This window comes from Schistocerca piceifrons, chromosome 4 (assembly GCF_021461385.2).
Source record: "Schistocerca piceifrons isolate TAMUIC-IGC-003096 chromosome 4, iqSchPice1.1, whole genome shotgun sequence".
NCBI lineage: Eukaryota > Metazoa > Arthropoda > Insecta > Orthoptera > Acrididae > Schistocerca > Schistocerca piceifrons.
In genome coordinates, this window is record NC_060141.1 from 533,159,341 (window position 1) to 533,187,174 (window position 27,834).

The 27,834-nt window shown below is 42.1% G+C and overlaps 1 protein-coding gene across 1 annotated transcript in view; it reads left to right on the forward strand.

Moving 5' to 3' along the window:
• Nucleotides 1-27,834, forward strand: part of LOC124795442 (neuronal acetylcholine receptor subunit beta-3-like) — a 167,919-nt gene that overhangs the window by 80,514 nt on the left and 59,571 nt on the right. Inside the window, exon 7 of the mRNA XM_047259466.1 lies at nucleotides 24,440-24,592. Within this exon, the coding sequence (XP_047115422.1) occupies nucleotides 24,440-24,592 (153 nt within the window). The remainder of the gene's footprint in view (nucleotides 1-24,439; nucleotides 24,593-27,834) is intronic.

The window sequence follows — 27,834 nt, forward strand, 5'->3', positions numbered from 1 at the left end:
ATTTACTTCCATCACGAAACCTACAACAGAGAATAATCTCAGACTTGCACGATATATGGCCTAGAAAACATATTGAAATTAGTAACACTGACCGATGGTCATGCGCTAAAACACTGGTAGGCGCGTTAAAAAAAAAAGTCCCAGTTCTACAAAACACAGATACGGCCTTACAACATCAAGAATCAGAGTAAGAAAGCAACACTTAACTCCACTAAGGGGTGAAGGAGCCGCGACTTGCAAGATTCCAGCAGGGGCGTTATTGCCTCCAATCCCAACTAGGTGATCGTCGAGGTGCCGGAAACCTTCAGTTTCCAGAGTACGCCGGGAACTTGCTGAGCAGGTTGCACGCGACGTCCGTCTGTGTTCGCGCCGACCGCCGCTACCAATTCTTAGGCGAGCAGGCCAGGCCTGCCCCCGACCGATTTAAGGTAACGCTACTTCTCGAGACCAGTGTCGGATAGCCAGAGTACCCCAAAAGCCACAACATGCCAGCCACATGCCCCTCAGCCAAATGACTCTCCAGGCGTCACCAATCCCACCGCACACACACTTCGACCGAACACCTTAGCACTCGACAGACGATCGAACCGATATCGGCAACCTAAGTAGTTACTGGCGCCAGTGGAATGCCATACCGCCAAGATTAGAGCCGCCACAGCTCACTAAGTTCAGTGCATACCTGTTGCACTTCATTCAACACGGGGTAATTGGTGAACTGTTCTAGTGACATGGCTTGAATCTTTCCTTACTGCCTGAGGGCAGCCACAGCATCGTCCGCCGGCACTTCGAATGGGAGTTCGAATATGCAGATTGTCCTAAGTCCGAGACCCACATGATCCACAGTCAAAAATGGTTCAAACAACTCGAAAGAGCGCGCCACAGCGAGGACGTAAACAGCCCTGTCCTCATCGCTTCGCCGACGAAGACAGACAGCCGGACTTAGGTCCCCAACAACAACTGACGACCCGTCTCCACAACTTGACTTTTGCCATTATCTCATCTCCCACTTTCCATTCTTCAGGAGTACGTGCCTCACGAGTATCACAATCTGGAAGATGGGAAACGAGTTACTGGTGGAAGTATAGTGGTGAGGATGGATAGTGCGTCCTCCGAGGGTAGCCGGCGAAAGGTAAAGTCCCCGATGTCGAGTCTCGGTCCGGCTCACGGTTTTAATCCGCCAGGAAGTTTCATATCAGCATACACTCCTCTGTAGAGTCAAAATATCAATCTGGAGCCTATGAGATATTCGCAGGAAATAACGCCAATTTTATTTCCCACCTAAAAGATTCAGTGAAAATTTATTAGATTGAAGTTCTCAACGGTGAAACAATCCTGAACTGCCGAACTAATTAACTACAATTATTAGTTTTACACTATATCTAAATTCTTCTCTGAAGAGTATCCATCGTTGAGGCAATTGCCACAAATTGTATTTCGTTCTAAATATATCGCTAATGCAGTTTAGTAAAATTCGGTAGTTAAAAGTGAAATCATAAATAGTTTAATTCACAACCAATTTATCTCTTAGAGAATTTCAGGAATGCTTTATAATAGGGCCTCATATAGAGATACAGGGCTAATAACAGTCCATGCTAATAACAGTTTATTAAATATATATTGGCTGTCGTCTGTGTGTAATATACGTATTTCAGCTACATTCTCCGAACATATTTACCGTTTTAAAGCGCAGAGAACCAAATACAAATCTCTGTTCGTGAGCGAGCTTCAGAGGAATTTGATGGACTGTGGGCGCAGGCCCGAAAAATGCGTTCCCGGTAAGACTGAGTTGAAGCTTTGCGTATTTATATCTTATTGAAGAACAATGATACTTCAGTGATGTAATAATTCTGTCTTAGACCATACTTTTAACATCCAGAATCATTCCTTACAACTGAAGATATTTCTTCTATTTTTGATATATTATCCAAAATGTAATGAGCGGGTTACGTCCTTTTTCCATGAAACCATGATACCTCTAGAAAGTATCATGAAAATTGAGATGAAGTATTGCTTTAATCATTTTATTATCTAGTTAAACAGCATATTAATAAAATATTAATGTTCAACACCATTATAGCTTATGTTCCTGTTCACGATCAGAAGCTTCTTCACTGTTTACTCTCCAGAAGTTCTTCATACCAGCCTTTTACTATATCAGGAAAGAAGTGCAAAAGGTCTTGAATGTCCCTCAACTTTGCTGCTCCTACAGCTGGCTTCTCTATTAATGACAAATATTAAGTATCTTCTCAGAGTTTTGCTGACTTATTAATGAACTTAAGGGGCATACAGACCTTAAAATATGATTTTGAATATCCGATTGTGCCATCACGGCCGAAGTGCATCCTCATAGATAACTGCAACTGGAAAGGAAATTTCCCATGTGGTTTTTATGAGAAGAAGTCCATTAAAGTTTGGAAGGTAGGGGATGAGATACTGGCAGAAGTACAGCTGTGAGTACCGGGCGTGAGTCGTGCTTCGGTAGCTCAGATGGTAGAGCGCTTGCCCGCGAAAGGCAAAGGTCCCGAGTTCGAGTCTCGGTCAGGCACACAGTTTTAATCTGCCAGGAAGATTCAAGTCCATTAAACTTTTCTTTCAATCTTTCATAACCTCACTTTCATCAATGATTTGAAATGGCTCTGGTTTCTCCCTGTATGGTTTAAGGATTAGGACATACTCTTTCACTGAATGTACAGTTTCCCTTCTTGGAAAATGTATGATACTCATATTCCAAACGTTTTTGCGAAATTTCCTAATATTTTTGAAATCTTAAAATACTTGAATGTAAAGTCATGGAGCAATGAGAAGACAGAGTTTGGATCCTTCTTATCTTCGAACTCCATAAAATAATAAAGAGCACTTGAACCATCATTATGGCAGTGTGCATTAAAAACGTATATCCAAATGAGAGTTTACAAAACTGTGCGTGCATCATCACTTTTAGTAGTGGAAGTCTCTGTGTATAATCAAATTTTAAGCACAGTAAATTGTCATCTGATTTACAATGTGCAATAACCTGCTCTTCTCTATATAATAGGCCTCAACAGATTGCTTGTGCTACTCTAAACGATATTCGAGATCCTTGTTTTCTTCACATTCAAGTCTTGTAGTAGTTTCAGAACAAATGTCCCAAATGTCTGACCTAGGTTGTCCGAATGTAAAGTTCAGTGCAAGATACTTCATATTAACTTGACTATCATATTTTGCCCGGTAGTCCTCATTAATGAGGGTGAATAACACCCAGATATTTAAATTGGGGTCTCAAAATACAACTTGCTCAATTTTTATGCTATATTATGTAAATTTGCGTGACGAATTGTTACTAAATGCTCCTTAATGCACTCCCAAATTTCCTTACCTATTTAAAGGGGTCTATTTTCATACTTACGCTTTCTTTCTTCAGAGCTATTACCTAGCTGAACCATCTTCCTCACATTTCTTAAACGCTTTTCAGAAATGTTCAGCACACTAAGGAGCAAATTTCTGCACACAGACACTCTACAACCTTGATCAAAAAATGAATGTACCCATACATTTTCTGTGTTTTTATTTTTGGGCATCTTCTTTATTTCTTTAACACCCTGTCTCTCCACACATCCTGAGACAAATGCTTCCTGTTGAGATTTATCACCCCAAGAGACTCAATAGTGCGGTAGGATCTCGTTGGATCTCGTCTGTCACTATTGCACTACACTCTTTTGGACAACATCGATGTACAGGCTTAAATTTTTTTTGCACTCAAAACCATTTGTTTCGAGTTTCTACAAATTTTCTTGCCGTTTCTTCTCTTCATTTTGTCTGTAAAGTTATTTTCATATTCATTACCACTCACTTGACTCATTGCAACACACAGCGTAATTCACAGTCAACACACAACTTAACATGAAGTAAACAAGGTGATAACTGCCTGTGATCCACTGCTTTCTTAAGATGATTTCTTAGCCTATATGAAAGACGTCCAGCTGAAATTTTGAGGGCGAGTAATTCAAATGTGGAGATATCGATTTAGCACTTTAACGGAAAAAGGGCGTAAAGCCAATTGCGCCCATAGTTTATCACATTACTCTAAGGCGAATGTGCTTCTATTTGTCATATCGGAAGCCACCACCTAATTTTTTATAGGTTGCTTCTCTGTCTGTGTATTCTAACTACAAATAAAATAAACCTTCAGCAGCCAGTTAGTAAACTTAAATGCTCGGTAACTACGATGGGCTAGGTGCGTTATCCCTGGAAAACGACGATGTAAAAGATAATGAATCAGTTTGATACACATCTGTGCATTTAAGGAAACATATGACGGATTCGTAAAATAAGAAACTAGCTCAGTATATCCGAAATCGGACGCCATAATGCTGAAGTGAAAACGATGCTATTGCAGGTGATATGCCCTTGCAGTCATCTGACCGCATATATCAGCAGCTCCTTTGTATGTACTTTGTAAGGTCTCCTCGAGCGGGCAGCATTTGATTGTTATCTCCACTCACTGTTTATAAACTGCACCAATGATTAACCATATTCGCCGGCCGCGGTGGTCTAGCGGTTCTAGGCGCGCAGTCCGGAACCGCGCGGCTGCTACGGTCGCAGGTTCGAATCCTGCCTCGGGCATGGATGTGTGTGATGTCCTTAGGTTAGTTAGGTTTAAGTAGTTCTAAGTTCTAGGGGACTGATGACCACAGATGTTAAGTCTCATAGTGCTCAGAGCCATTAAACATATTCGTTTGCTTATTAAGGTCTGAGGGAGATGTTATAGATATTCTGCTTATTTGGTTCTCAGAGATTGTTAATGAAGTTTTCGTAAGTGAAAAGAGTGATTACCTTATTCTACAAAACTGCGCTTCTAAAATAGTTTAAAAGCAAAATACTGTAAGAACATTGCTTTTTTTAAATATAAGCAGTTAGATGATCTATACCTGCTGTAACCGAAACCTGAAGTGTATTCGGAATACCTGTAATTTCTTTGAGATGCCCTATCTTTACGAATGCCACAGACACTGTCGTATAGACTTACTCATACATGTTTCTTCTGCCGATGCTGGCTATATTGTGCGTCCAACAATATATTTTTTGACGATGTAGCAAAAAAGTAGTTTTGTTCGGAAGAAAGACAGAATTCTCTCTTCTTTCTAAAAGTTTAATCGTTTAAGGCGATTTATTTCTTCATTTACTCTTTTTGAGGTAGTTCTTAATTCGTTCCCAGATACAGTAGAACGAAAGGAAACATTTCGTTAAATTCGGTAAATGAAAACAACAAGAAGACGTTAGTTATCATGTTCGGTCTGGCTAGATCGCGGCGATACCTGCTCCGCGGACGAAATCAGTAGTACCCAAATGAATATCGTCCATGGGAGGTAGAAAATGTTTGCTTTGGACACCCGGTTAAAATGAGTATATCTTTTTTCAGCGGGTTGTGCGCTATTTTCAAACCTTGTGGCAGATATAAATTACGTGCAGCAGCAGAAGAGGAATCCGGAGCGTTCTCTTACCAGCTGAGTAATCCAGGTACACCGGACGACCCTATTCCCTCCGTATAGAAGTTCCAATCCTGGCAGTAGCTGACTCCTAGTTTCCAAGCCTTACAGAAGACTTCTTACGTACACTGCTAGACTAAAATTTGTGGAAGAAACTATATCGCGGAGATGTGGTTTACGCCCGACATGGGGTTGTTTCCAGAATGAATCTTTCCACGTATAGCGGAGAGAGCGCCAATTTGCGTTAGTGCATTGCAAACTGGTGTGCCTGACTGGAATGTGAATTCGTTCCGGAACTTGTTTTTAACGTACTCTGGATATTTTGGAATTCAGAAGGACCTGTGAAAAAAGCCCTGATATGACTGTAGCTGAATGGGAAAACACCTTGAAAAGGTGAACGAATACTCAAATTCATGTAGTAGGTCGCTCAGTCTGTTCTGGCTGAGACACATTGGGTTAAAACTGTCGTTTTCTTAGACACTCGTCTCTTAAATTGTAAACTTACCTAGCGGAGTAGCAAAGTGGTCACAGCACAATGGACTCGCATGCCGGAGGTCGATGGTTGAAACCCGCGTCTGGCCTTTCTGATTCAGGTTTTCCGTGATTTACCGAAAGTGCTAAAGGTAAATGCCGGGACTGTGTCGTAAAAAAGGCGTGGCCTCTTTCTTCTGCATCGCTTCCTAATCCGACCTTGTGCTCCGTCTCTAATGACGTTGTCGGTGGGACGTTGAACACTAATCTCCTTCTACTCCTCCGCTTACTCAATAAACCATACTCTACAAGAGAATGTAATGTGAATATCTCTCATACTTTACTGGAAAATGGCCGAGCTACGGGCCGCAGCGATATGATTATTGTGTTCGGGAGGACAACCATTCGGGTGAACCAGTGCGGCAACTCTTCTTTAGGTTTTCTGTGATTTCTCTAAATGGCTTAAGGCAAATGCCAGTAAGGTTCCCTCGCCAGGGCATAGCTGACTACCTTCCCCATTTCTCTCGTACCCAAACTTGTGGTCAAACTATATTGAGGGCTGGAAATTAAACCTTTATCTTCATTCCTTCCTCTCCAGATAATGAAGTGACGTTATCGGCTGCGAGATTATTTGTATACTAGCGGAGTAACATGGCGTTTTCCAGGCATTTATTTAAAACTGTGCATCAACCCCTATACCACGCAATATCTGGCATTGTGTTTAGTGTTTACGACGTCATATCGCTCGGATTATCGGTCGTGCAAAGATATAATTTTGTAGTTACGTTCAGCGGCAGCGAAGAAGGAATAAATTTTAACGTCAAGCACGATGTGGCAGTATGCGATTGCCGTCTTTCTCGGCGTTTTCCACTAATGAATTGTTCTCGGGTGATCAGGCGAGTGGTGGCGTCGTCTTTCCGCAACGTTTCGATGGGTTTCGCCAGAAGATGATGTGTACGAAACTCATTGAAACGTTGCGACAAGACGACGCTACCACTCGGCTGATCACCCGAAAGGAATTCATCACCGATGTGGTAGTTTTTCATGCATCTATATCTTTATTACATCATACTTCCTGAACTACGCATCGTACAATGAAGTGATTTATCGTTTACATTCAGTGCTATGTAAAATGCGTCACGAATTCAAATATTAGTAAAGAAGTAATAAATTATAACATCATGCCTCACGCATATACATTTGTTGCTTGAGCACCGGAAAAATAGTAAGTGATAAATATTTGTCCTTTCATCATTTTGCAGGGGTAGTCAGCGAGAAAAGAGTTTTGTAAGGTCTTAAAATTATGTGTAAAGTTTGTTGCAAATCGTTAAGTGCTGTCATTCTCAGATAATGGATTAATGAAATCTAGGAATTCACGCTTCAAGGGATACACTCCTTTTTTTCACCCCTATCCCTACACCCCTCTGAATGGTTGGTGGATCTTATCCCTACAACGACTGCTGCCTGACACTAAGGTATATGTGAACCAGGTTTGTTTCAACTCAGGCCAGTGGCTTAGGAGGAGATGTGTAACATACCTACATACATACATATACTCACTCAACTATTTTTATATGTATGGATTTATATTTTATATGACAGAATAACAGTAACATCTACAAATGATCACCTAACATACATCCGTATTTAATACATTCTACAAACAAAATAATAATAATAATAATAATAAAATAAACTAATTTCATATGACGTTATATTCCGATTTGTGAAACACACAGAGGAAGCGGAAACTGATGCACACGACAAGCACTCGAATTTATTTTGGATACCAGGGAAGGCCCAGATGTTCCAGTAACCTTTGCTCCTCAGTCCCGACTGTGTACCAATTGGGTTCCTTTTGGAGTATGCTAATGCATTAACTCCATACATAACAATCATAGACCGGCCGCTGTGACCGAGCGGTTCTAGGCGCTTCAGTCCGGGACAGAGCTGCTGGTACGGTCGCAGGTACGAATCCTGCCTCGGGCATGGATGTGTGCGATGTGCTTAGGTTGATTAGAATTAAGTAGTTCTAAGTCTGGGGGACTGATGACCTCATAGTGCTTAGAGCCATTTGAATTTTTAACAATAATATGCAACCGTTCGCTAGACGAAAGATCCGTACCCAAAGACTGCAAAGTTGCACAGGTCGCAAGGTATTCAAGAAAGGTATTAAGAGTAATCCACTAAATTACAGGCCTATATCGTTAACGTCGATATGCAGCAGGATTTTGGAACATATATTGAGTTCAAACATTATGAATTACCTCGAAGGAAACTGTCTATTGACACACAGTCAACAGGTGTTTAGTGTTTAGAAAACATCGTTCCTGTGAAACACAACTAGCTCTTTATTCACATCAAGTGCTGAGTGCTATTAACAAGGGATTTCAGATCGATCCCGTATTTCTGGATTTCCGGAAGACTTTTGACACTGTACCACACAATGGAATATCGTCTTTGTTTTGTGACTTGATTTGTGATTTCCTGTCAGAGAGGTCACAGTTCGTAGTAATTGACGGAAAGTAATCGGGTAAAACACAAGTGATGTCTGGCGCTCCCCAAGGTAGTATTATAGGCCCTTTGCTATTCCTTATCTATATAAACGGTTTGGGAGACAATCTGAGCAGCCGTCTTCGGTTGTTTGCTATTGACGCTGTCGTTTATCGACTAATAAAGTCATCAGAAGATCAAAACAAATTGAAAAACTATTTAGAAAAGATATCTGAATGGTGGGAAAATTGGCAGTTGACCCTAAATAACGGAAAGTGTGAAGTCATTGACATGAGTGCTAAAAGGAATTTGTTAAACTTCGGTAACACGAAAAATCAGTCAAATCTAACGGTCTTAAATTCATTTAAATACCTAGGGATTACAATAACGATCAACTTAAATTGGAAGGAACACGTAGAAAATGTTGTGGGGAAGGCTAAACAAAGACTTCGTTTTATTGGCAGGACACTTAGAAAATGTAACAGATCTACTAAGGAGACTGCCTACACTAAGTTTGTCCGTGCTCTTTTAGAATACTGCTGCGTGGTGTGGGATCCTTACCAGATACGACTGACGGAGTACATCGAAAAAGTTCAAAGAATGGCAGCACGTTTTGTATTACGCGAAATATGGGAGAGAGTGTCACAGAAATGTTACAGGATTTGGGCTGGACATCATTAAAAGAAAGGCGTTTTTCGTCGCGACAGAATCTTCTCACGAAATTCCAAACCATGTAGATGGACCACGAATACGGTGTTATTTTAGTGATGCAACCGCTGCGATGCGCATTGGGTACCTGACACACCATTTTTGTTTGTAGACACAATTCTGTTTTTATCGAAATGCAGTAGTGGTAGTGAATTGGATAAAGTGCATTGTACTTTCAAAATTGCAGAAAACGGCGTCCTCGCGTGCTAAGCACTAACGAAGTAAAACAACATTCTGGTCAGTACACACATACAATTGTACAATGACTAATCATGGTATAGCTGTACGTGAGGACGGACGAGATTTAGTGAACGAGGGTATTAAATGTAATTATGACTGTGGACATTAAGCGTTGAAATGTATTTTTTTTTTTTATTATTTAAAGAAAGATGTAGTAGCAGTCAAGACGCACAGCTACATTGACCAGTGATAATGATCTCGATTCATATATTTTTGTCATTTGTGACCCAGTTTCTTCTGTTAGATCTGTAAAACTTTTAATGGGTTACCATCAAGCTGTATTGCAGAGCAATAAAGAAGAGCCTAGCGTTCTGGAAGTAATTTTTGTTTAATGGCTGACAGTGAAATAGTGCTTCAGTGCTAGAAAGCACACTGACCTATATTGTGATTCTCCGAATTTTAAAGAGCTATAAAAGAGGGTAGGTCGTCCGCCCTTCGCGATAGTTGGGCGAGCGATTGGAAAATATAAAACTTAAGATATTCATTGTACGTTTTGGCAGCTGAGATATGTGAATAATAATAAGGGGTAAATATGAGTTTCCGCACTGGTCTGTTCAACTATTACTTTTTGTATCGGTTACGACTCCAGTAATTAACAATTTTAATGACTTACATTAGACAGGTTACCTGTATCTAGATGTTTTAAATGTTTTTCTCGTAAAATAATGTATGATAGATGATTTATGATACCGAATGTATCAGCATGAAACAAAATTTAGAAGAAGTGAAAACAAATGTGATTATAATACGTTATAAAGCGCTCTATAATGCTGTTTTTAGTGCACTGCCTCAGAACAACCTAACTTAAGAAGCTTTAACACATGGGCATTAAATTAGTTCATCTGTTATTCAGCACTGCTCTAAGTTTAACGAATAAAAGTTTTATTATGTTTCACACCAGCTGGAGAAGGTTCTGGTGTTATACTTTCATCAGACTTCAGTATGTTACGAAGGCTGTATATGGCAAGCTGCGTACTTCAGAACCCAAGTTCAAGGCTCAGAATTTTTGCAAACTATCTGAACTCTGTACCTATACGTAGGATACATTCATTTATCATTAACGTCATGTTTGTATCCTAGTATGAACGCATCTGAGGAATTGTGTATTAAAACGTGTCTTGGAAGACAAAAGATATAACAGAGATCAAGACGGGCAATTACTTTGACTAATGCAGTTGTAATTTACATCTAGGCAGCCGCAGTCGTACCTCACTGCTAGTGTTAGAACAAACAATTAACTTTCTTGCAGCTCGAAAGTGACTCCCTCAAAAGTAAGAGAAGAGTCGTTAATGACTTTCCATTTTATGGAACCATCACTACTATATTTCTTGTCAAGGAAACAAGTACTCTAGTGAAATAGTTGTGATTCATTGTCAAGTATATAGCTCTAATGCCTAAACAAAGTGTGTTCACTCTCGAGTAACATATTTTCTTCTCGACGGAAGTTAAATTATTCTTTGGATTAGCTTCATTTATTACGGTCTTTGAACCAGCAGGCCCTTGCATATCCAACGAAAGTGGAAAAAATTGTAACTAGTTCTTTCTAGATCCTGTACTCAATATTTTGAGTTACGTGCACACTTAGTGATTGCTTAAGGAATTGGAAACGGGCTTGCCAATAAATTATTGGGTGCGGTAATTGTAGTACAGTAGCTGTTCATACGAAACCTAATTCTGTTCCAATGTATAATGATTAACTTCCGTTAACATTTTTAAAACACTTTACCCCCATGTCGTTTGTAATGTAAATGAAACGTAAAGTTTTGAAAACAGTTACATTTCTGGCTTACGTTTTTCAGGACGTTTTCGAATTTCGTCATAAACATTTATTACTGCGAACAAACCCTGAAGTTTTTATAGAAAGAGTTAATGTGAGAATTTTTGACGATAGCACTACTAAATAAAATGTGAGCACAGCTGGTCATTATGCAGTTAACAACAACAACACGTATCACATAATGAGTTGCTGTTGACGGGTGGATCATGACAGAATAATGTAGGCCGCTACTCTCCTCCTGCTATCCATGTTTAGGATTGCCATGGCTTTCATAAACCATTTGAAGGAAACCCAGGGAGGGTTCTTAGAAAAGAAAGTTGATGGCTTTCTTCTGCAAATTGAGATGATGTTCCATCTCTAACGACCTCGACATCGACAGGACGTGAGTCCTTAATGTTCCCCACATGCTGATGGGTCGTGAACCTGTTTCGGTATGACATAGTTAATTAGTTACAACAAGTTTGCGTCGACTCTTCATCTACCGTTACTATTTCTTCCACGCGCCCTGTTCTCCAAGGATGGAACAACGCTTATGTCAGCACACTGCCCCCTAGCAATAGTAACAAAGTTCTTTTACTTATGGTGTGGCAGCACTATTCATGTCAGAGTTAAAATCCGGCGTTTTTCCCTCAACACCTTAGCAGCAGCAAAATGCAGGTCTTACCGGGCCGTTTACGTCAGAAGAGTTGTTGAAAATTACCATAGTTGCGCCGAAAAATGAGTCTTATGATATAAATAGTATTCTAGTGGAATTTTATAGAAGACTTGGGCATATCGATTGCACATAACGTGCTATGAACTTCTGTCGTTGACCTACTACTGGCAGAACCTAGATCTCTGAAATGTGCAGGTTCATAACTTTGTTCAACGCCGACTTTAAGTTTTACATACGGTTAAACAACAATCGGCTGACGAGAATTAGCTGTTCCATCATGCCTGCCGGTCAGTTCCTCGTGGATCAATGTTAAGCGTATTTTGTTCCTCTAGGTAACCGGTTTGCGTGTCTTGAACAATGAACACCCCGGCGAGCTTAGATTATGTAGATTTGCAAAATGAATGTGAGACCATTCTAACGTCTCAGAGTTTTTGAATGCGTTGGGTTTGCACCAGTCCGTATCGACATCGTACACATTTACTTTTAGAGCACAGTCATTTGCATTTACGCTACAGGAGTGGTGCTAATAGTACTAATAGCAGTAGTAGCAGGTTCATTAATCCATATCAGTTTTACAAGGACATTGGACATTTCGTGGTTTTACGATTTCAGGCTCATAAGAAAAAAGTACTTCATACATATAGCCGCTTGCAGTACTTGACAGGAGAGGGAGAGATATCGGCCGTGGCCTTAATTGTAGAAGCGATCCCTGTATTTTACTGAAGTGACTTAGTGAAATCATACAAAACCATGATCTAGATGGCTGGAAGAGATTTGGAAACTCCAGCACCCTCAATACAAGGCCAGTTTGCCTTTTCCCTCACTAAAAATACTGCTCTTCACTGAGGTTGTTTGGTTCTAGAAGAGTAAAGGTCTAGTACTACGCGTTTCATTCATTTCTCAGTCGCACTTACCGCACACACTAAACAAACTGCACACGCATTCTTTCATGATGTAACACTACATACACTGTCAGATGGTATGGGTATCAAAACGTCCTTGTTTGCTTCACATTTTGCGTAATGAAGCTTTCGATTTAATAGCCTGAAAAACTAGATCAGCATCCCTTATACAGGGTGGTGCAGTTAAAAATAGCCGGCCTGCCCTTTGAATGTGAATGCAATATTTCGACTTCTGAAATAGAGTAAAAGCTACCACAACACACAGTTTTATGCAATAATCGATTGTTAGCATGTTTCTGACTGCAATTCAGTTTGTTTCATTAGTGAAGTTAGATGTTTCTGTTTTCGGTCTACAAAATTACTTTCTCGGTAGAAGCAAGAATTGAAATTATGGAACCATACGTGAAAACAGGTTCGATTAAGGAAAATCGCGAAATTTTTGTGGTCAATTATCCGGATAGAAGACTACCAGCAATGAGAGCAATATACAGTCTACGAAACCTGACGCTTTCACCGATCGCTGCAAAACGTAAAACAACAAAGAATTCCTTCAGTTCACACACCAGATGTTACTGCAGACATTCGCCGAAGAATTACTCAGAGCCCATAGAAGTCTACTCGTAAATTGGCCCAACAGGCGCATGTAACTAGGAGGAGTTGCCTGCAGATATTAAAAAGCCTTAATCTGAAGTCATATCGTGTGACGTTTGTGGAACAATAACGGGAATGTGACTATAAAAGACATGTAGATTGTTGTACATTACTTTTGTTAGACCCTTTCTATTACATCATGAGTGATGAAGCATGCTGTCATCTCTTGGGTCATTTGAATTCACAGAACACGAGGTACTGGGCAATGAGGCACCAGAACACGGTGTTTCAGCAGCGTACTACGTGAAGAAAAAATCGGCATTAGATGTGGTGTAGCAGGAACGCGCGTCATTGAACCGATAATTTTTTGGCACTACCCTCGACAAAGTTGCTCACACAGTTGCTCATATGGAATTTTTTGAGACATTTTGTGCTTAACTCACTGAATATGGAAGGCAATACTGCTTCATCCAACAAGATGGAGCAGCGTGCCACACGTCGAAGGCCTCCCTGGAACGAGTCCATGATTTCCTCACCGAGGAACGAACTTCAGCAAACATTTATGTTCACCACGTTCGTCGGATCTAACAACATATGATTTTTTGCTATAGGGACACTTGAAGAGCAAGGCCCTTGAAAGAAATCCACACACAATACAGGAACTGAAAGACAACATCAGCCCTGAAGTTGCCGCCATTGATATCCGAAATTAGACCTGGTGTATCTGCATACTATGCACTTACGTGCACAACTGTATATTGATGTTGCAGGGGATCACTTTCAGCATCTTCTGTAAATATATATTTCACCGTGTTTTACATTGTAAATAAATCGTAAGTCCATTCCAGCTCTTCGTTTCTGCAATTTCACTACATTTTCCGTACACTTACTTTATTACCTGCCATATCCCGTATTATGCGATGCGTAAGGGTTTCTAGAAAAGAAGAAAAGAATCTAAAAGGAAAGAAAGGTATTCTGAAAGTGTTGTGTGAAATGACAGATGTTTTGTTAATTCTGTTGATTACATTATTCACTAGTGTTACTTTGTTTTACCAAACGCCAGATTTATGTTACCTACTTAATGCTCCACTATATAGAATATATTGCTTGCCATAACTGCGTTTTCCAGAATGTCTCTTTTTAACAATCTCTTAACTCACTTTGGATATTTTATTTTGTAGTTTTATTCCTCGACAGAAAATGCGGTTTTTAGTATATTTTATTCTCTCTTGGTTAATGTACATTCAGGCTAGAAATTGTTACACGTTCACGGACAGAGCTGTTTGCACAGTAATGATCAGTTACATTCTTTATTTACACAGCTGATTGGTAACTGCGCCCACATGACCTATATGAAATCTCTAGTGTATTCAATAGATCTTTACAATGAACTCGACTGCTGTTTCCAAATTTTCTTCCAGCAATCCGGAGAGATCTGCGTCACGGCTGTTCCCTATCAGCCACGTTATAAGCGATCGCCTTTCATCCATTAACGAAGAGATTGTGACCTACAATAAATGGGTTATAATTTAATGGAATGATGTTGGTGGCATCTGCCTACGAAGACCAAGAGGATATTAAAATAACATATAAGGTTATTTAGGAATAGGTACAAGTGACTGAGGAGATACAGAACACGGATAAATCAATTTGCCTATCAAGAGGAACCCAAATTTCAACAATGAGTCTTGGCTCAAAACGGTGGAGTTACAGAAGCTAGAAGCTACTGGATTTATAGACCGCTCCAAACACGAGACGTACATTGTGGCATCACACAACTTGCAGGAAAGTTATCGCGCTATTCAGCATGTACGCACGAGATTTCGGCATACGGCCGCTTTCTTTCCATTACACAAAGAATTGGCACATTTGGTTTGTGAACATTTATGAAGTACAAGTAGTCACCAATACTACGTCTCTTAGCATATATGGGCTTTGACTAAACTCCACGGGCACATATTACGAGGCGCCATACCTAAGGTGAGCCAATAAGATTTTAGAAAGCGTAGAGGTTTCGATAACTAAGCATGTTTTCGAGGTGCTCGCCCCCGTCGTCCCGTCAACGTGAGCCTGTCAGTTCATGTTTTCTAATACGTGTAGTATCACTATCTGGTCGTGAGTTACATACGATAACAAAGGCTTCCTATTTCAAATATAGCTAGATCGTGGAGTATTTACTCCACACCCATTACTGTGGTGACAGCCTGTACGTAATTATTCCCGAATCTGGGGGAGTGTTAATCACAAAGGACTGCCGGCAGCGACCATCTCCCCTTGATACAAAGTGCTACGGTAGCACCCTTATCCCTTAGTCTTACTTTCACTAAGCAAATAAAACATATGGAACTGAAACCAGAGATAAATCCTTCATCTTATTAAGTCAGAGCCACAGATGATATCATTTAATGATGTACTAATTGAAGGATGGCGTTTCTGCTCATCATCCAAACGTAATCTCACACATGGATGCTTGGACATTTTTGTCCTACGCATTATCTATGGACGAGCCGGAGACTGAGCACTACAGATAGTACCTGCTTGACCAGGCCAGGAAACCACAAACCCGATTTCAGAACATTTTGTATAATATATGCCTTGCGTGAATACGAGGACTCCTTTGGGGAACTGCCACTATCATAGTTTTAAGATCTGTTTCAGATCTGTAAATAATCGGGAAACAAGAAAATTATAGTAAATAGTGTTGGGAAGTGAAAAAAGTAATAAAAGATAGCTCAGTCCTGAGCATTACACAGGGAAAAGTGATATTCCTCGTTCGAGGCCGTTCGTTCAGTTTGCTAAGAAGTATTAAAATAAAATGGTATGACATTGTTGCTGGGAAGCCTTAGGAAGAAGTTTCAGTTGCATAAATATAAACGCTGATTTCTTAGTGTGCGTTGGTCTTCTTTCTTCGTCCTGTATAACTGTTGTTCCCTGTTGGACTTGTTGTTGTGGTCTTCAGTTTGACATCGGGTTTGATCCAGATGTCCACGCTATTCCGTTCTGCTCAAGCCTTTTCATCTGTGAATACTCTACCACAACATACATCCATTTGAACCAACTTACTGTATTCGGGTTTCAGTCTCCTTTACAGTTTTTACCATCCCCACCTCCCCCCAAACATCATTCTAATACCAACATGACAATTTCTACATGTCTCAGACTGAGTTCTATCAACCAATCCCTTCTTATAGGAAAGTTTGGCCACAAAAGTATTTTTTTCTGAATTCTGTTCAGTACCTTGTCATTAGTTACTTGATCTAACCATCTAATGCTCAACACTTCTCTACAGCGCCACGTTTCTAATGCTTCTTGTCTAGACTGCTTATTGTCCGCCTTTCACTTGCGTACCAATTTATTAGGCTATACAGAAAAACATCTTCAGAAAAGACTTCCCAACACTTAATTTATATTCGATACTAACAGTTTTCTCTCCTTCAGAAACGCCATAGCTAGTCTCCATTTCATAGTTTATCGTCTCTTCTTCGTCTGTCATCAGTTATTTTACTGCCGAAATGGTGGAACTTGTATAAAAGACGTGCACGAACAGAGTCAGTGAGAGTGTGGAAGGTTGCGACAGGCACGTGGAGCCCAGCCGACTGCAGTTGCGCTGCGTTTCCCGTTTGACTATCCATGGCGCGAACAACCCAGTCGAGGTGGTCCCACAAATTCTCGACTGGATTTATATGCGCGGGTTTGGTGGCCAGGGAAGTACGGTAAACTCATCTTGCGCCTCTTCGAACCATCACGTACACTGCAAGCTGTGTGACATGTTGCGGTGTTCTGTTGGTAGAAGCTATTGTGCCGAAGAACAGATTGCATATAGGGTTGGACATGGTCCCTAAGATGATATGCATATTTCTATTGTTCCGTTGTAGCTTCCAGAGTAGCAAAAATGGTTGAAATGGCTCTAAGCACTATGGGACTTAACATCTGAGGTCACCAGTCTCCTAGACTTAGAACTATTTAAACTTAACTAACCAAAGGACATCACACACTTCCATGCCCGAGGCAGAATTAGAGCCTGCGACCGTAGCAGCAGCGTGGTTCCGGACTGAAGCGCCTAAAACCACCTGACCACAGCAGCCGGCTCCAGAGTAGCGAGGTCACCCGACGAATAGACGAAAGCATTCCCCAGGCCATACCGAATGCTGGGTGTTGGCCTTCAGACTTTCACGTCTTTCACGCCGAAGGCCACCTGTACGATGAAGCATAAAACGTGGTTCGTCTGAAAAGGTCACCTGTTGCCACTAAATGGACGTCCAGTTGCGATATGGTCGTTGAGGTTGGTAGCTCCTCAGGTCACCTGTGCGGTCAGCTGCTCGACAGTTGCACGTCTGTTCGCCCGTACACATCTCTGCAGCAGTCGTTTATCCCTGTCATCTATGGCGCTTGGTGCACGACAGTTGCTTTGAAGCCGGTTTGTATAGCGCATTTCCGCAATGCACGGTATCCTGTACCTACGGTAGCCGTTTTGGAAATACTCCCACCCTTGGCCCGAAAGCTAATGATCATGCCCCTCCGTTAGATAAATCGCTCTGTTTCAGCAATGAGTACACTATCCCACGGTTAGGGCTACCACCCGCCGACCTGAGTGGTGGTTATTGCACGTTGACATAGGCGTTGGTCACATCGGTGTGACTGGGACGTGTATATCCACCGTCTATTCCGATCAACCGTTCTTCCGTTTTCTTTCTGTCTCTGATAGAATTACAGTGTCACTGGCAGATCTCAAGAGTTTTTTTCCGAGTTTTAATTCCTTTTCCTCTGGTACCTGGACGTTTATTAAAAGACAATCTAACAGATCCACAATGTTTTTTCACACTTCTGTATATTATTCTGGTTATCAACTTGAACGTATGAGCTGTTACGCTGCCTTGATCTCCATTCCTCTCATTTACGTACCATCGACTTTTTCAGGATTTAGTCATTAATCGAGTTTCTTTCTACCCCCTTGAAACAGAGCGATACTCAGCTAGAATGAAAAGCCTGTACTGTTTCTGTTCTTTTGTGAATCATTTACTGTTGTCTTCCACATGCCTTTACGTTTCTCTCAGCCATCACATTTACAGATAATGCAAGATAACAAATGGAACCGAGGACACATGAATGGGACCCTTCAGGCACAAAGAAACACTAAAAATGAGACTTCTAAACCCCTCGAGTGAACTGATAGAGTACCTGACCGGTTGTAACCCGTACGCTATGTATCTTTACAAAGTCAAAACATGAATGATAGTTGCGCCTGCGGCAGTGTGGACAAACCAGAGCACAAACTATGCGACTGAGTCCCGCACGAAGACGGAGCGGGTAGTGGTCGTCAGGCGTTAAAAATGCTGGATCCCAAACGTACACAGAGGAACGAGTCAACCTGGTGCATCTTGGACGATACTGCAGCCGCAGTATCCAGGAAAGTCAAGAAAGACTGTACACGTCAGCATGCTGCTGTCCCAGCTAGCCAATTTACACAGAGGTGACTTAAATCATGGAATAGCAACATGCACACTTACAGATGGCTGCAGTAATGCGTACACAGGGTCTAAAAGGACAGCATATTGGCAGAGCTGTCGTTTGTACTCAGGTGACTCGTGTGGAAAGGTTCCAGACTTGATTATAGCCGCACGACAGGAATAAACAGGCCTTGAACGCGCAGGGGTAGTTGGAGATAGATGCATAGGAAACTCCATTCCGGAAATCGTTAGAGAATTCAATATTCCAGATTATACAGTGTCAAGAATGTGCCGGAAATACCACATTTCGGCCATTACCTCCCACCACGGACAACTCAGTGGTCGATGGCCTTCACTCAGCGTCAGAGAACAGCCACGTTTGAGTAGAGTTGTCAGTGTTAACAGACAAGCAACACTGCGTAAAATAATCGCAAAAATCAACGACAAACGCATCTGTTAGGATGGAGTGGCGATTATGGCGCTAGTGGTTAATGGCAGCAGACGACCGACGTAACTGCCTTTGCTAACAGCACGACATTGCCTCTGCCTCCTCTCCTGGGCTCTTGACGATATCTGTTGGACAACTGACGACTGGACAACCGTGACCTGATCCGGTGAGTCCTGATTTCAGTTGGTAAGAACTGGTGATAGGGCTCGAGTGTAGCGCAGACCCCACGAGGCCATGCACTCAGATTGTCGACAAGGCACTGTGTGAGGCAGTGGTGGCTCCGTAATGATTTTGGCTGTGTTTACATGGAATAGATTTGGTTCTCTGGCCCGGGTGAGCCGATCAGTGGCTGCAAATGTTATGTTCGACTACTTTGAGACCATTTGCATTTGTGGACTTCATGTTCCCAAACAACGATGCAATTTTTATGGCTGGCAATGCGCCGTGTCAACGGGCTCCAAGTGTTCGCAATTGGAGAACATTCTGGACAGTTCGAGCGAACAATTCGGTCATCCAGAGCACCCGAAATGATTCCCATCGAACATACGTGGGACACAATCCAGAGGTTGGTTCGTGCACAAAGTTCTGCATCGGCAACACTGTCTCTATTAAAAACGGCTGTAGGGGCCTCGTCGGTCTGTATCTATGGAGAGGGCTTCCAGCGACTTGTTGAGTCAATTCCACGTCAAGTTGCTGTACTACGAAAGGCAAAAGGAGGTCCGACACGATATTACGAGGTATTTAATTACTTTTGTCACCTCAGTGCATTCGGTAGATGGAGAGGAGGCAACTGAGGTCAGCGGCCACTGAACGAAATGGTATATAGATTTTATATTGGATTGCTGCAACTGATAGCCGGAATGTCGCTTCTGGGGCGTTACAGCCTACTTGAAATAACATGCCGCTGACGTGCTGTCCTGCGGCCAAGGAATACAGCAGACAATGGCTGTTCACTAGCATAGTACTAGCGCGGATCAATTAACGGAAATAAATTACCTACAATGATTATGCACTCTAATAAATAAACATAAACAGAACAAAATCTATAATACTAACATTAGTAGTTCAGTAACTGTTGAAGCGATTTTACTGAATTTTTGTAGTTGTACGATGTAGTTGTTGTGTAAGCATTTTCTAGAATTAGCTATTCTTATTCGCATTGTTTGAAAAGATCAGGAATAAATAATTAATATGGACACTTATTATCATCCACAAAAATGTGAGTTGTATAACGTTTTGTGTTAGCAGAAGAGCCAACACCGTGTTACGATTGGAGGCCGAAATGCGCACGTTTGAGCTCACGCAGGCTGGCGTGAGGAGGGAAGAACTACACTGACGTGAGGTCTGGAACGTGACAAGGAATTAGAATTCAGAAAGCAGACGTAATAAGCTTGATACTTACCTTTAATCCATTAATGATGAACGTCGCTCTTGACGGTATATGATTCGGAATATTATCTGTTCAGAATACATTCTCGAAGATAGTAATTATAGCAACTGAATATAGCGCCTTGCTAGGTCGTAGCAACTATCATCTCTGCAAGTGAGAGCGTATGTAGACAGTGAACCATCGCTAGCAAAGTCGGCTGTACAACTGGGGCGAGTGCTAGGGAGTCTCTCTAGACTAGATCTGCCGTGTGGCGGCGCTCGGTGTGCAGTCACTGATAGTGGCGACACTCGGGTCCGACGTATACTAACGGACCGCGGCCGATTTAAAGGCTACCACCTAGCAAGTGTGGTGTCTGGCGGTGACATCACATAACGTGTGTTGGTTTGTTAGACAATAGGCCGTAATGTGATGAATAAGCAACTATAAACGATACAGCCTAAACAGTAGCTAATTTACAGTAACACGTAGGCCGAGGTGTTTACGTCGTGACGTGGCTCTATGCTAGCAAGAGAGGGGAAGAAAACCAATGTGCGCTCCGTGTGCATACCGGGGGGAGTCATTCATGATGTGGAAAGGGTCCTTCCGGATGCCATGAATGGTACAGGGTGCACCCATCTGCAGGTGGTCGCTCATGTCGGCACCAATGATGTGTGTCGCTATGGATCGGAGGAAACCCTCTCTGGCTTCCGGCGGCTATCTGATTTGGTGAAGACTGCCAGTCTCGCTAGCGGGGTGAAAGCAGAGCTCACCATCTGCAGCATCGTCGACAGGACTGACTACGGACCTTTGGTACAGAGCAGAGTGGAGGGTCTGAATCAGAGGCTGAGACGGTTCTGCGACCGTGTGGGCTGCAGATTCCTCGACTTGCGCCATAGGGTGGTGGGGTTTCGGGTTCCGCTGGATAGGTCAGGAGTCCACTACACGCAGCAAACGGCTACACGGGTAGCAGGGGTTGTGTGGCGTGGACTGGGCGGTTTTTTAGGTTAGATGGCCTCGGGCAAGTACAGAAAGGGCAACAGCCTCAAAGGGTGCGGGGCAAAGTCAGGACATGCGGGCACCAAGCAACAATCGGTATTGTAATTGAAAACTGTCGAAGCTGCATTGGTAAAGTACCGGAACTTCAAGCGCTGATAGAAAGCACCGAAGCTGAAATCGTTATAGGTACAGAAAGCTGGCTGAAGCCAGAGATAAATTCTGCCGAAATTTTTACAAAGGCACAGACGGTGTTTAGAAAGGATAGATTGCATGCAACCGGTGGTGGCGTGTTTGTCGCTGTTAGTAGTAGCTTATCCTGTAGTGAAGTAGAAGTGGATAGTTCCTGTGAATTATTATGGGTGGAGGTTACACTCAATAACCGAGCTAGGTTAATAATTGGCTCCTTTTACCGACCTCCCAACTCAGCAGCATTAGTGGCAGATCTACTGAGAGAAAATTTTAAATACATTCCACATAAATTTTCTCTGCATGTTATAGTCTTACGTGGAGATTTCAATTTACCAGATATAGACTGGGACACTCAGATGTTTAGGACGGGTGGTAGGGACAGAGCATCGAATGACACTATACTGAGTGCACTATCCGAAAATTACCTCGAGCAATTAAACAGAGAACCGACTCGTGGAGATAACATCTTGGACCTACTGATAACAAGCAGACCCGAACTTTTCGACTCTGTAAGTGCAGAACAGGGAATCAGTGATCATAAGGCCGTTGCGGCAACCCTGAATATGGAAGTTAATAGGAATATAAAAAAAGGGAGGAAGGTATATCTGTTTAGCAAGAGTAATAGAAGGCAGATTTCAGACTACCTAACAGATAAAAACGAAAATTTCTGTTCCGACACTGACAATGTTGTGTGTTTATGGTAAAAGTTCAAGGCAATCGTAAAATGCGTTTTAGACAGGTACGTGCCGGGTAAAACTGTGAGGGACGGGAAAAACCCACCGTGGTTCAACAACAAAGTTAGGAAACTACTGCGAAAGCAAAGAGAGCTTCACTCCAAATTTAAACGCAGCCAAATCCTCTCAGACAAACAGAAGCTAAACGATGTCAAAGTAAAATTCTGTGTACCGACTTGACAGAAAATCCTAGGAAGTTCTGGTCTTACGTTAAATCAGTAAGTGGCTCGAAACAGCATATCCAGACACTCCGGGATGATGATGGCATTGAAACAGAGGATGACACGCGTAAAGCTGAAATACTTAACACCTTTTTCCAAAGCTGTTTCACAGAGGAAGACCGCACTGCAGTTCCTTCTCTAAATCCTCGCACAAACGAAAAAATGGCTGACATCGAAATAAGTGTCCAAGGAATAGAAAAGCAACAGAAATCACTCAACAGAGGAAAGTCCACTGGACCTCACGGGATACCATTTCGATTCTACACAGAGTACGCGAAAGAACGTGCCCCCCTTCTAACAGCCGTGTACCGTAAGTCTCTAGAGGAACGGAAGTTTCCAAATGATTGGAAAAGAGCACAGGTAGTCCCAGTCCTCAAGAAGGGTCGTCGAGCAGATGCGCAAAACTATAGACCTATGTCTCTGACGTCGATCTGTTGTAGAATTTTAGAACATGTTTTTTGCTCGAGTATCATGTCGTTTTTGGAAACCCAGAATCTACTCTATAGGAATCAACATGGATTCCGGAAACAGCGATCGTGCGAGACCCAACTCGCTTTATTTGTTCATGAGACCCAGAAAATATTAGATACAGGCTCCCAGGTAGATGCTATTTTCCTTGACTTCCGGAAGGCGTTCGATACAGTTCCGCACTGTCGGCTGATAAACAAAGTAAGAGCCTACGGAATATCAGACCAGCTGTGTGGCTGGGATGAAGAGCTTTTAACAAACAGAACACAGCATGTTGTTATCAACGGAGAGACGTCTACAGACGTTAAAGTAACCTCTGGCGTGTCACAGAGGAGTGTTATGGGACCATTGCTTTTCACAATATATATAAATGACGTAGTAGATAGCGTCGGAAGTTCCATGCGACTTTTCGCGGATGATGCTGTAGTATACAGAGAAGTTGCAGCATTAGAAAATTATAGCGTAATGCAGGAAGATCTGCAGCGGATAGGCACTTGGTGCAGGGAGTGGCAACTGACCCTTAACACAGACAAATGTCATGTATTGCGAATGCATAGAAAGAAAGATCCTTTATTGCATGATTATATGATAGCGGAACAAACACTGGTAGCAGTTACTTCTGTAAAATATCTGGGAGTATGCGTGCGAAAGTATTTGAAGTGGAATGATCATATAAAATTAATTGTTGGTAAGGCGGGTACCAGGTTGAGAATCATTGAGAGAGTCCTTAGAAAATGTAGTCCATCAACAAAGGAGGTGGCTTACAAAACACTCGTTCGACCTATACTTGAGTATTGCTCATCACTGTGGGATCCGTACCAGATCGGGTTGACGGAGAAGATAGAGGAGATCCAAAGAAGACCGGCGCGTTTCGTCACAGGGTTATTTGGTAACCGTGATAGCGTTACGGAGATGTTTAGCAACCTCAAGTGGCAGACTCTGCAAGAGAATCGCTCAGCATCGCGGTGTAGCTTGCTCGCCATGTGTCGAGAGGGTGCGTTTCTGGATGAGGTATCGAATATATTGCTTCCCCCTACTTATGCCTCCCGAGGAGATCACGAATGTAAAATTAGAGAGACTCGAGCGCGCACGGAGGCTTTCAGACAGTCGCTCCTCCCGCGAACCATACGCGACTGGAACAGAAAAGGGAGGTAATGACAGTGGCACGTAAAGTGCCCTCCGCCACACACCGGTGGGCGGCTTGCGGAGTGTAAATGTAGATGTAGATGTAGATGTAGAAATCTCTCACAATGTTGTGTCCACAGTGCTGGTTCTGCTGACGGTGAGCACTTGGTTCCTGCCGACCAGCTGCGACGAGCGCCTCTTGCTGGCGACCCTCTCCGTCTTCCTGCACTGCGCCGTCATCGACAGCCTGTCGTACGCCATGCCAGAGGACGGATGCAGCGCGCCGCAGGTCGGTGAGTACCGTAGTGCAGTTCACAGCCCGCTTCCCAGGAAAGGATCGGTGTACTGCCACCGTCATCCGTTTTCCATAAGGTTATTACAACCTCTGCGCGCCCCTCTATTTAGGTTCCGTTTCCGAAACCGCCTAACTTTCTGTGGTGTGCGTACTGTAAGATCTTCAGTACACACACCATCAAATTATTTGACTTGTCGCTCTAACCAAGTAGGCGAGTGTCAGCAGTGTGTCTCATGGTCTTATCGTCGCGTGCTTATCTTCTGCCGTTAGGTCAGACGAAAGAAATGCCACTTCCACGCTTAGAGTAGCAGATTGTCGGTGACCAACTTTAAACAGAACTTGATTAATTTTCAGACACATTTATTAAAATAATAACAAGTATAAAAATTACTTAACTTGGTTCTGGATGCTATTTACAATTGACAATCTGAAGTTCTCTTGGTACTGGTACGGTAATCTTATTCTCACATATCTCTGAGACTTGACAAAAGTGTCTATACATTTCTCTTCATGGCTATGTACAGGGATATGGTAATCTTATTAGGCACAGACTGAGACTTGACTATAGACTGGTACACTAATGCAGACTGGTACAGAATGGTGCAGACAAATGCAGACTGGCTAATCGGAGGCCTGTACACTCGTTATAATACCTCGCGCGTTCATGCATCACTGCGCGAGTGTGATCCGCGAGGAGAAAAGGTTCTATGTTAGCAGCAATCTCATTGGCTGCATTACATATTAATACGCGGATCGGTGGAAGCAGAATTTGGTCCGTCTCTACGGCAGCGCCCTCTCGTAGTGTGGAGACGGACAAGCGCTGCGCCTGCGCTGTTGTGCTTAGCGGGGCGCGCTCTAGTGGGAAAGTTGTGTACGCGCTGACTACACGGAACTATGTACTAAACACTTTCTTTGGTCCTTGTCGGCTCATATTACAATTGCGAGCAAAATGGCGAGTCCGATCACAGTCAAAGCACCTGAATCTGTCCAAATCCTTTTCTCTGCTCTCCTGTCGTACCGGAGATTCACTTTGAGGAATACTTCCAATAGGTGTCAATGTTTACTATTGTTGATCAGAAAAATGAATGCTGTCACTATCAATAGGGATTTCATTAAGTTCAGTGAAGATTTTAGGTTTGTTAGTAAATACCACTCAAGAGCGACCCTCAGGTCGCATGTCATGAACAGTGTCTACCACCTCCGTCTCACTAGCCTCAATGTGAAAGGCAAGATGAGCTTTCTTAAAACCCTACACTCACCGAGAGGATATAAAATGTAGACTCGCAATGACAAGGAACGCCTTTCCGAAGAAGAAAAATTTGTTAACATCGAGAATAGATTTAAGTGTCAGGAAGTCGTTTCTGAAAGTATTTGTATGGAGTGTAGCTATGTATGGAAGTGAAACACGGACGATAGTCTAGACAAGAAGAGGATAGAAGCTTTCCAAATGTGGTGCTACAGAACAATGCTGAAGATTAGATGGGTATATCAGATAGCTAATGAGGAGGTACTGAATAGAATTGGCGAGAAAAGGAGTTTGTGGCACAACTTGACTAGAAGAAGGGATCGGTTGGTAGGACATGTTCTGAGGCATCAAGGGATCACCAATTTAATACTGGAGGGCAGCGTGGAGGGTAAAAATCGTAGAGGGAGACCAAGAGATGAATACACTAAGCAAATTCAGAAGGATGTAGGCTGCAGTAGGTACTGGGAGATGAAGAAGCTTGCACAGGATAGAGTAGCATGGAGAGCTGCATCAAACCAGTTTCAGGACTGAAGACCACAACAACAACAACAAGAATACACTCAGAGAAAAAGATATTCTTCGCAATCTTGCACATGAAAGTATTTTTTTATTAACAAGCTGATTTCTTATCCTGTGTGACAAATTACATAAACAATTCTTTGTCTCAACTTCTTCAAGCTACCTTCATCCCAAATTACCTGTTCTAAAATATTTCATAAACGCCTTTTAGGCAGAGTAAATATACAGAACATAAAAAAAGGAAAAAGAAGTTCAGACACTCTACGCAAAACCAGAATTTTGCTGCATCTCCACTGATAAATATAAAAAGAACAAGCTGAGATCCACTAACACCTAATTCATGGAGCCCTTGCAGAACTGCCATGAGGAAACCATTCTAAGACTAAACTTTTGCCGCAAATCAACATCACTATATCCCACTGTCCGTGGACCACTCAATGGGCTTATAGAAATTTCATAGACGTCCGCTTCTTCTCTTATCGCCAGTAATCTACCATATGAAGGGCTTATTTCAATAGTGGTACAAGTCCACTTTTGTTCACATTGAGATACAGAGTCCTAAAGTTAAATGAGTGCTGAAAAATCTGCAGTTGAGATACTAGAAATATTCAAGCATATGGCTTCTTGCTTGAGATGAACTTTTCTTTCTGTTTGTTTCGCTCATTAATTTCAGAAGCATTATAGACAGTGAAGTGAAGGCAATGGACTTGTACCACTACTGAAATAAGTCCTCCGTATATCATATATACAGTGTAGATATAGTCTAGCTGTGCATTAATCTGAACTAGCTGAATAACTGAAGTGGCACTACTATGTAAAAATTCTAGATAAGTCTGCCCACCAGCAAGAGACTCCCAGCAAACACGAACTGTGACATTTACCTTGCCGAGCGCCAGGACACTAAATTGTATCAGACGGCTGACTGCACTTCTTAAATATTCACTCATTTCCGCAATGGTTCTGGCAACATTACACTCCAGGAATTTCAATTCATAGGCCACTTGTTCTCTTCTGAGATGCCCAAGTCCTACAGTGTTGTGAGCCTACATGATAAAAGACGTACCTGTGAACCAAATTCTACGAAAAAATATAAAATCGCAATTTGTTTCAAACAATTAACACAAATCCCGTGCTTTTCCTGGTATGGTCAGTTGTATATTCGTAAGACGAATGGCAGAGGGAAAGAGAACTGGAGTGGGTACTGTCAGGGATACATTTATTTGCCAGAAATACCATACAAGATTCTACTGATATTTGCTCTAACACACTTACAAAAAATTAAAAAAAACAATAATTTAAAAAATTAAACCACTAATGAAAATTAAAAATAAGCAATAACCGATTACGTTGAAGGCTATCAAATGAGAAAGAAGGCACTGGAATTCCAATAACAATTAAACGAGGAATGATATTTAAGAATATAAACAATACTTTAAAAGACAAATTTGGTTAGGTGCAAAATTACAAGCTGTGCA